Consider the following 10,875-nt stretch of genomic DNA (forward strand, 5'->3'; position numbering starts at 1 on the left):
TACCACTCGGTGTGGTGTAAGCATGGTGCGGAGACATTTCCTGTGTTTGCTTTATAAACGATGAGAAATCGATGACGTTAACTAGTTTGTGTGAGTTTGCTTGATTTGGCTGTTTATCTGAAAAAGCATTTTGAGTTAATTCATACTGGATTTCAGACCACTTGAGTAGCGTTTTTACACCGACTAGAGTAACACTCGACATCTCAGCAAGCCCCGCCCCTCAGTCAAAACAACCAATCACCTTTTTGGTAAAATGTTATTGATAAAAGCCAAACTGATCCGAGTTCAGTATCGACCTGGATTTTTTTTTTTTATTATTATTTCCATGTTATTTCAGCCACATTATTTATGCCAGATTTTTAATAGTGCTTCAGATCATTATGATTCCTTACGTGTAACCTTTAAACAGAAACAGAACATTTTCTAAGCAGAAAACAAAAATAGCACTGAATCTTTAAACTATGTGAAAGGAAGAGAATTCGGTGTGAGCCTGTGGAGAGGGGGCACTTACTTTTGAGCAGCGTGCGTCTCTGGAGTGATGGCAACAGTAGTGCACGTTAATATTTACATGTATACAGACTGATCTTAATTCAGTCCTTCCAGGATTCCATCATTTTGCGATCGCAAACATCGTTAACGCAACATCAAGGAAACTCCGCAATATTCAGAGCGATTTTTCAGATTTAGCGCCGATTATTTAGCAGATTTGGGCCGAGACGTGTCGTGTGACATCATCACGACGCGCATTCAGCCAAAAGCCATCTTCGATTCACGTGCGTCGAACATGAGTACAGCGAAAATATCTCGTTTATCTCGTTAAACATCACTGCGAAAGAGCGCAGGACTGTTCCGAGTGATCGCGATTCCGCCGACTCGAGTAGCTTTCTGCAAAAAAACGCACACACGCTGCATCACAAATGTTTTCAAAAGCCGCAGCAATCACACAAAAAAACTCCACAAAATCCTGTACGGACGGATACACATCGAGTTGAGGCAGTCTAACACGTGTCCAGCTCCATAGTGCTGCCTGGCTGTGAGCTCACAGTGTGAGATGATCCTCACCCTGCGCGGTAGTCCTCCCTCAAGCGCTCACCTTTCATACCTTTGCTGTGCATATTACCTGTGAAAGTGCATGTACTTTAACACTTTTCTCTAAAACTAATCACTAGAGCCACGTGAAATCAGGTAATCTACAGGGACAAAAGATATCCGTGTACCGATCTCATCACGTGTTCGGCCTACAGCATCCGCACAAATCATCTACTATCTTAATTAAAATCATATTTAAATGATTTCAAAGATTAAAAAAATAAACTCATGACCTTACACTCTGACAAAATGTGCTGATGATGTCATTCTTCATAACAGAGCTATAAGGATTTGATGCTGTAACCGTCGCTCCGTTGGAAAAGGGGGCGGGGATAACATGTAACATGTAACTTCTGTAAAGTAAAAACCTCCCGGTTCTTTACGACGGCTTTGTGTAGAATCATTTTCAGGCTGGAGGACTGGAAAATGTAGAAAAGTTGATGGGGGTGAATACTTATGCACAGCTCTGTTCATGTGTTTAGAAGGTGAGACGTGTTCAGTTGAGCAGGTGTACAGTAGGAGGAGGTGTTGATGTGACTGATGGTTCTGGTCTGACCCGCTGGACACTGGGCTGGGCGTAATGTGACCCGATACTCGGTTTGTTTGTTTGTTTGTTTGTTTGTTTGTTTGTTTTCCCCCTGAGACTCTGAGGGTAAAGAGGATTTGAGGATCTGAGCAGTGTGGATGTGACTCACCTGCACCTCTGTGATGATCTCACACTATTACAGTAGAGTTACAGGTCGGAGTGTGTGGAGTGTTTTCAGCCAATGAGCTCTCACTGCGCTCTCACACACACACACACACACACACACACACACACACACACACTCCCTCTCCTCCAGCATCCCCAACACACTCCAGCGCACAGAGCCGGTGAGAGCGAGAGCCTCTTCCTGCACCTGCTCTGCTCTGTGAGGGCGCACGCGGGGATACGGACACGGACACGCGCGCATACACACACACCGGAGAGCAGGCGTGACTAAAAAAAGAAAAGAAAGAAAGAGAAGCTGGAGGCAGCAGTGCAGGTGTCGTGGCATCGGTGAATGATCTGAAGCTCACACACGCACAGGAGGCAGACATGGACCTGACGCTGCTGCTCCGGAAGCTGGCGCTCGTCTCGTCCGTGTGCGTGCTTCTGGCCGGTTGCGCGCGCGCCTGCGGTCCGGGCCGGGGCTACGGCAAGCGCAGGTACCCGAAGAGGCTGACTCCGCTCGCCTACAAGCAGTTCATCCCCAACGTGGCGGAGAAGACGCTGGGCGCGAGCGGAAAGTACGAGGGCAAAATTACGCGCAACTCGGAGCGCTTCAAGGAGCTCACACCCAACTACAACCCCGACATCATCTTCAAGGACGAGGAGAACACCAACGCAGACCGACTCATGACCCAGGTACGGGGGGGCTTGGTGGGGGGAGGTTGGGGGTTTCTGTATTATTTAGTTTGGATTTTATAAAGTGCCTTTTTTGGGGTCCGGGATGGAAAGTCGCACGTGCCGACTCTGGAGGATCCAGAAATAATAATCATTCTAAATAAAATGTTTTTGTTTTTTTGTTTTTTTTTTAAAGTGCGTACTGTGATGTACAGCCCAAAGAATGATGATGATGATGATGAAGATGATGATGATGATGATGTAGTGTTTAACTGAATGAGTTTAAAATGAATAAATAAAACTACCAGTTATACGTGTGTTTCCTATATGTCATATTTTTAAAACATTTAATACTTTTTATTTATTACATATTTGTTTTGATCAACATTTTCCTAACTGTGGAATTCGCTACCACAAACACTTCTTTCAAACAAACAAACAAAAAAAGTTCTTCTACTCATTTATTTATGTATGTGTGCATTTGTTTGTTTGTTTGTTTGTTTGTTTGTTGATGTTACTTTGTTTTATATACTTTGTAAACTGACCTTGGGTGTTAGAAAGGCAGGAGGTAGATCAATCAATCAATCAATAATCCAAACCTCAAACAACGTCAACTTTCACCCTGCTTTAATTTGAACTAAAAAGAAAAAGGAGGAAGAATTTGCTGGAAGTTCGGTCTAAACATCTCAGATCTACACGAAGCACAGTGGCACTGCATGCAGTTTGTTTGTTTGTGGAAAGTTCAGGAATGAAAAAAAATCTCTAATGGCTCCACTAAATTAATAAACATGATGGATAATATAATAATAAAAATGAATAGTTAATTACTTGGTGAGAAATGGACCTGAGCTGCAATCCTCAGAACACACGTCTGTAAGAAGATATTAAACGCACGGTATTTTATGCCCATGTTATAGAACCCCTGCGGCGGTTTCAGATAGACACAATTATTATTATTATCATTAAAATGTCCACATTCAGGTGTGTTCAGGTAACGAGGACACATCCATCAGAACAACCTGCGCTTGAGACACAGCACAGTTAAAGGTTATTGCGTAACGGAGTTTGCATCAGGAGTGACGAATTCCTCTCTTCTTCTGAAGAAGTGATTGTGCTTACACTGCAGAGTTTCCGTAAAGCATGGCTCACGACACTGAGAGTGTGTGTGTGTGTGTTCCGTTTATCACCGAGCTCAACACAAACCTCGCCAAAACAAAGGCTTAAATAAACACAGGAAATGTTTCTGATGAATTATGGACCAGTCGTACATTCGTACAGCAATAATGAGACAATAGTAAGATTATAATATCAGCAGCCAGATATGAAGCTCGCAGGACAGAAAGTCCGTTCATTCATCCTCAGTATCTGCCTGGTCGGGGTCACGGAGCTTTAAATTCGGATACTGAGTTTTATATTTTGGGAAACCGAACCAAATAAATTCCTCAGAAAATACTGCAGACGAAAAGAACAGCTCTGTGCGGGATTCTGAGGAAATGCAGAATTTATACAACACGAGAAAAGAAAAGAAAGAAAGAAAGAAAGAAAGGCCCAGTTTAGGCCACGCCCATTTCAGCTTTGCATACGTCAGTCCCTCCGGGATTTCACGATTTTGCGATAAAAACACAAAACCACTCTGAAATCCGGCTCGGACCGGTATCCGGAGCACTGATCAAATACAGATAGAGAAATCGTGTTACACTCCGACTTCCTGGGGTATACATTATGATTTTGGTAATAATAGAGTTTATTACCATATAATAGAGTAATTTTAGTAATAATAAATCTCAGCTGTAGTTTTGAGCCATTCGGAGTGCGCCTCATAGGGCACTGAAGGTCACATGGTCTGTGAAGTACAGTTTAAAATTTGCATGTTATGGGCTGTATGGGAAGCCGATGGAGATTTGACCTCCTGCCCTCTATAGAAGTGTACTGCAGCTCAAACAGGCTGCTATTTGGAATGTCACCCACTATAACTAGTGCACTACATAGGGTATAAAATAAGGGTTATTACTGTTCATATGATCTAGTTCAGTAGTGAGCCACTTTCCAATTCCCGATCCTGATTTAGCTGATATAGGGGATGTGTAGCGATCTGTGTGTTTTAAGTGCACTTGACGACACGCTGGTTTCTACACTCTGTCCAGTGTGGTGTCGTCCAACAGGGAGGCATTTGGGATATTGCCCTTAGACGAGTGCACTTCGTAGTGTACGTTTCCACTCTGTCATGTGATATGTGTACTTGATCGGTCCGACGATGAACCCTTTGCAATTTTGTTTCCCATCTGATTTATTAGTGAACGTCTCGAGGTATTGAACACTGCCTCAAGCAGACGTTTGTACGCTTATACCCTTACACAAGTGCACTTTAGAGGGTATAAAATTCAGTGTGTTTCTGCTCCAGGAAGTGTCCAGAAGAGAGGCGTTTGTGTTCCTGCGCCGTAATCCATACATATTAGGTATTAATTGATCGTTTTTACAGTCATGCGGTGTGGAAAAGATCCAGTTGGCTGCCATTTTGAGATTTAGCTTAAATCAAGATTGGATTTTTTTTTCAGCTCCATTTAACTTCCACTCAGTTATTGATCAGACGCTCCATATGTGGCACACAACCAACGGCACACTTTACCCCCATAAAACCCTGGGGTCAGGGTGTAATTACTATACAACTACTTACAGGTTTCTATTTAAAACAGGACATGTCGGAGACCGTGGGCCGGACGGTGAACTCCCGTCGCTAATTAGCTGCAGAACAGCTCCTAATTTTACTAAGACTTTTAGTGGGTACTTCACCAGTGCTGTTTTTAACCGGCTCTCTTTTCATACCGCATTAATCAAGCTGAAACGACTGATTGTGAGCTCAGACGAGAGCGGATCAATAACCTTCTGCTCAGGGTGTAATCACAGCAGCCCGAGTTGACACGCCGTCTCCGTCTCTGTCTCTCACAGCGATGTAAAGACAAACTGAACTCGCTGGCCATCTCGGTGATGAACCAGTGGCCCGGGGTGAAGCTGCGCGTGACCGAGGCATGGGACGAAGACGGCAACCATTTCGAAGAGTCTTTACACTACGAGGGCCGAGCGGTGGACATCACGACCTCAGACAGAGACAAGAGCAAGTACGGGATGCTGTCGAGACTCGCCGTGGAGGCCGGATTCGACTGGGTTTATTACGAATCCAAAGCACACATACACTGCTCCGTCAAAGCAGGTGAGCGAGAACTCAAACTCATGATTTGACCACAATTAATTGCATGACCATCGTAATTTAATTAGCTGTGCCTGCAGGGGGCGCTGTCGTTTCCTCACCTCCCACTTTCACGCCCTTCGTATTAGAATTTTCAGAACAATAATAAAAACTTAGCGTAAATTCGAGCTTGAAGATAGAAAAGTCCATCACACTCAAAATCTATAATCGTACCGCGTTGTTAAGAAAATAAAACCTAAAATAATCAAAATTGTGTTCGAAAATGTTAGTACAATATCACCCAAGATGGCCGCCCTCATAACGATCAGCTGCGCAGTGAAGTCTAGCTGAGGTTTATGTATATGTCTCCTAAACCACATCACCGAAGACCTGCACCCGGTTTAACGCACAAATCTGAAGAACGTTTTCGTTCAAGCGTTCAAACCCATCGCCTTTAAAGGCGGAGTAACTTTTCCACCTCAGCCAAACATAAACACCTCCAGGTTTTTCATTCGGTTTTTCAGAATTTTCACAATTTCAAAAATTAGCTAAAACAAGACAGCCATTACTCCCGAGACAAAACATCAGACATCAGACTCGTCTTAGTCCGACTGCGTGCACTTGGGGAGGCAGGGGTGTCTGGTAGCACCATTCCTTTTTTATTTTCAATTAAATAATGTGTTCATTTATTTATTTATTTATTTAATAAATAATAATTAAAAAAAAAAAAAAAACGTCTCCACCTGTCCACTCTCCAGAGGACGAGAAGGATTCTGTTAGGAATATATGAAGCTTTTGAACGGTTTTAAAGCCGATATGAAGGGGGGTTGGGGGGAGGAAAGAAAAGCAATAGAAAGAAAAAAAATGAAATTTAAACATCATAAAAAAATGGAAAGGAAAGAAAAAAGGAAAGTGATGGTGAACAGTATTCTGTATGACGCGGAAATTTAAGGAAAGCAGATTTAAGACTTTTTACAGCGTTTTTGTGGGAACGAAAACGTTTTTTGGGGTTTTTTTGGTGGTGTTTATTCCTCACTGTTCGCTTGGCAGCTTGAGCGATTGGCTTCATTCCTGCTCGCGCATTCAGAGGAAGAATCGGGGATTAAGGCACAGATTTCTGGTGTGTGTCAATCAACACACATCTGCTAGGCGATTACAATACAAATGCCTGGCGTGAGGCGTGTTTGCTCTGAGCTGTGTATTGCACTCAGTGTGTGTGTGTGTGTGTGTGTGTGTGTGTGTGTGTGTGTGTGTGTGTGCGCACCTGAGCAAACAGTCACACAAGACTTCTGAAACATAAACACCTAAATAAACGAGCTGGGATGGTGCCGGAGAAGCCTGCAGACTCGATTAGAATGACAATACGCCTCCTGCTTTTCAATTAGCGCTCTGTCAGCAGCGACTGCGTTTAACAGCACACGCATTTACATCACAACTGTGCATTGTGCTGCTGTAACACACCTGACCCGGGTCACCAAGCGCCGCAGGACGCCGCCGGACGCCGCCGCCACATTACCAAATCAGCATCTGTCTGCTCGTAATAAAACATGTCGAGTCCGTTTCAAAAATCTGTTTATAAATCTACCACACAGACACGGTGGCCATTTTGAATAATTCTGGATTGAAACCGTGGCCGTTTGTCATAGTTTTTATCCATTATAGTTATAGTCTGAAATCTAACACTGGAGACTCCTTCCATACCATAAACGTCTCCTTTTCAAACCGCACATTACTGTCATCTACACTACGTTATTTACGTTGGAAAGATTTGAAACAGTAAACCAGTTGAAACTTTGCGCACAACAGCAGCATCTCACGCTTGAACTTGTTCATTTCATTTCTTTTTCTTTCGCACCAGAAAATTCCGTCGCTGCTAAATCCGGCGGCTGCTTTCCTGGATCCGCGCTGGTTTACCTCTCGGACGGAAGCACGAAGCAGGTGGAGGATCTGAAGGAAGGGGATAAAGTTCTCGCAGCAGATGAGCTGGGAAACGTCGTGTACAGCGACTTCATCGCCTTCCTGGACCGAGACGTGAACACGCACCGGACGTTCGTCGTACTTGAGACGTCGGAGCCTAACGTGACGCCGAGGCTCACGGCGGCGCACCTGGTCTTCGTCCGGGATGACTCGGCTGCCTCGGGGATGGCGGCGAAGTTTGCGAGCAGTGTGAAACCAGGACAGGAGGTGTTTGTGTGGGAAGGGCGGGGACGCCTGAGGAGTGCACGTGTAGAGCGTGTTTATTCGGTGGAGGACAGGGGCTCGTACGCACCGCTCACTGCACACGGGACCATCGTGGTGGACGGCATGCTAGCTTCATGCTACGCCGCCGTAGAGGAGCACCGCTGGGCACACTGGGCTTTTGCTCCGCTCCGCCTGAGTCACACGCTCACGGCGACCTCGTGGTGGCGCTGGATCGTACCGGATTCAAACCTTACTTCGCAGCAGGACGGGATTCACTGGTATCCCAAGATGCTGCTGCACGTCGGAACATGGTTGCTGGACCGAGACTCTTTCCACCCGCTCGGGATTTCAAGCTCGAGCTGAGACTCGTACGACTTACAGGAACGTTTTAGTCCAATATGCAAACGCTCCTAACTATGAATGAAACCTAATAGACACAAGTTAGCATGGTGTGCTTGGGATAAATCGGCGGCTGTTTCACTTTTAAGGCCCGGTCGTGCTAGCTTGTCAAATCCTGTCACAGATTTTTGTTAATAAAGTTCTCTGGCTTTCAAATTTGCAGAAGCAGAACAGGCTGCGTTTATGTCTGAAGGGGCGGTCCTTCATATTTTCAGCGCGAACAGATAGGATGTGTTAATTTTAATCAGTCATCATATTTTATATAAATTTCCCCCGATTTCAGTTTTTCATTTTTTTATTCGTAACGAATCAGGCGACTTGCTAGCAGCCAGCTACAGCAGATGGACAAACAGCACAGATTCCCAACAAACTATCAACGTACAACGTTTTGTGTTTTTACGTACGACGAAATTAGCCGAACCGGATTCACCGGACTGAAGTTAGCAAAACCTAAATTCTCGTTCTTGAATTTTTAAATGCTGAGTCACGGCTAAACTGCTCCAAAATGGAGACCTTCTCCATGCCATGCCTGTTCCTCAAACTTCTAGTGTGACTGTGGCTTTATTCAGTGTTAGCATTAGCGTTAGCATTAGCGTTATGGACTGAAATGTTCTACTCCGTGGCATTAACTAAAAGAAATGGTTTTGGAGGGAAAATAAATCACAATTTTTCACATTTACCTCACATGTAGTCAATTACAAGATAATGTTACACATGCTAACAAGGCTAATGGACGCTTATGAACACCAGTTAGAATCAATCAAACTGCAGACTCAATCACCACCACGCATTTATCTCAAACTGTGGGGGGTTTTTTGTGTGTTTTTTTTTTTTTTTACATGAATCACCGGTGTGTATTAGTGTTTATTTAATCGGTACGCATAAACGTCCATTACTTGTTAGCGAAATTAGCCTAACAGACCGAAGCAAAATTAAGGACACGTGAGGAAACGCGTCCAAATAATTAGTGTTGATTGAATTTTTCTCTTTGGATCACTTCTTTAGTGACTCGAGAATCCCGAAAACGTGTTTCGTTAAATAATTTATTTGTTTTTGGATCATTCGGAAGCGTAACGATGACGCGAGATTGAGGAGGCGTTAAATCGCTCCGAACGCTGACTGACTGCTCTATTTTACCGGATAGTAAAAAGACACGACGCTCATAAATTATATTTTTCTACACAGATTTGTATATTAGATTTTTGTGACGGATCTAAACTATTTACAGAATCACATTTCGTTATTTGAAATAGTGAGAGATATATATATATATATATATATAAAAAAAGTGTTCGCTGTATTTAAAGATAAAGTGTGTAATTCTTTTATTTTTAATTGCATATTTACACCAGTAACTGATTTTCTTTTTTCATTTCATGTGTACAAAGATGTAAAAATAAACTATGCTAATGAGGACGCGGTGTCTGATGTTTCGGAATGAATTAAATGGATCTAGTTTTTAGGTTAGTAACTGAGGAGCGCAGTAAAAAAAACAAAAACGAAAAAACCCCTAAATGACCAGATGATGCACTGAATTTATTAAATATATGCAGCGCAGATATATATATATATATTTTGCACTTACCTGTTCCACCATGCACCACTACACAAAAGGGGCGGGGCTTGTACCACATAAAATAGCTCCTGGGCAAAGTGTTTCGGCTGTGCTCCTCTTCTTCTTCTCCAGCAAACTGCTGACGAGCTGCTAAACAAACTCAACACAATATGAACTACCGCGTGACATGGTCCGGTGGTGTTACCACGCTGTTACTAACCCCAGATTCCACCCTCAACGTCCCCATTCAAACTACAGTCAAATCTCAGCTAGATAACTAGCAAGATTCTGTAGGAAATGTTAATGATTAGCTACAAGATCTGATCTGTTTAATACCATACAGTATGGAATATCTAGGTAGCTAGCTATGTATATTTATCTCTTGGTGTAACATTAGCTAGCTTTAGTACAGTCAAAGCTTTAAAATTATTATTATTATTGACAGGCTTTGCATTAATTAGAATGAATTACACTCAATCATTAACTTATTCACTTTTTTCACGATTCATGATCACAGTTTAATCCAGAGCTATTTAAACTCCAGGGATTTGAACTTTCCGAGCTATAATTGCTGAGTTTTTCAATAAATTGCTTTCTGTGCGTCATAAATTAATCCACAACGATGGATTGCTTTCCTCACCACGAATAAAGTCATTTAATGTGATTGTGGAAAATTGCGACATCTGGTGGCTCGTAATGTAACTACACTAAACTCTCTCTCCCTCTATCTATCTATCGATAGTATATTTAATTTGTAAATACTGTTCATACAAATAATTTCTACTGAAAACTTCCTTCTAAAACTTCTCGATCTTTTGGTGTTTCTGTCAATAAGACCTTCAACACACCGTTAACACAATGAAAACAATTTCAGAGATGAACAGTGACGTGCAAAATGTGAGCGATTCCAACTAGCGTTTAGATGTGACCTCTGTAGCTGAGGGTTAAAGGTTAAAGGTTGTTATCAGCGGGATTTAAACTCACACCCAACCTTCATGTCTTTTACAGGAAAAAAAAACAAAACTCTGAGCTACCGCTCCGCCCGGGTCATGTACAGGTGTACAGGTGATGGAATAAGGTTTAAGACATTAACATTCAGTG

At 42.9% G+C, this 10,875-nt stretch overlaps 1 protein-coding gene across 1 annotated transcript; it reads left to right on the forward strand.

Annotated features, from left to right (window-relative positions):
• Nucleotides 1-2,167: 2,167 nt before the first annotated feature.
• shhb (sonic hedgehog signaling molecule b) lies at nt 2,168-9,971 on the forward strand. Its single transcript, XM_053652031.1, has 3 exons — nt 2,168-2,476; nt 5,402-5,663; nt 7,498-9,971. Exons 1-3 carry the CDS (start codon nt 2,168-2,170, stop codon nt 8,181-8,183), a joined length of 1,257 nt encoding a protein of 418 aa, XP_053508006.1. The 3' UTR covers nt 8,184-9,971.
• Nucleotides 9,972-10,875: the final 904 nt, after the last annotated feature.

The sequence above is a fragment of the Ictalurus furcatus genome, chromosome 20, assembly GCF_023375685.1.
Source record: "Ictalurus furcatus strain D&B chromosome 20, Billie_1.0, whole genome shotgun sequence".
NCBI classification, from domain to species: domain Eukaryota; kingdom Metazoa; phylum Chordata; class Actinopteri; order Siluriformes; family Ictaluridae; genus Ictalurus; species Ictalurus furcatus.

Coding starts and splice junctions, on each gene's coding strand:
- shhb (XM_053652031.1), top strand. CDS start 2,168: ATGGACCTGACGCTGCTGCTCCGGAAGCTGGCGCTCGTCTCGTCCGTG. Junction 2,477..5,401: donor CAGACCGACTCATGACCCAG/GTACGGGGGGGC, acceptor TGTCTCTCACAG/CGATGTAAAGACAAACTGAA. Junction 5,664..7,497: donor ACACTGCTCCGTCAAAGCAG/GTGAGCGAGAAC, acceptor CTTTCGCACCAG/AAAATTCCGTCGCTGCTAAA.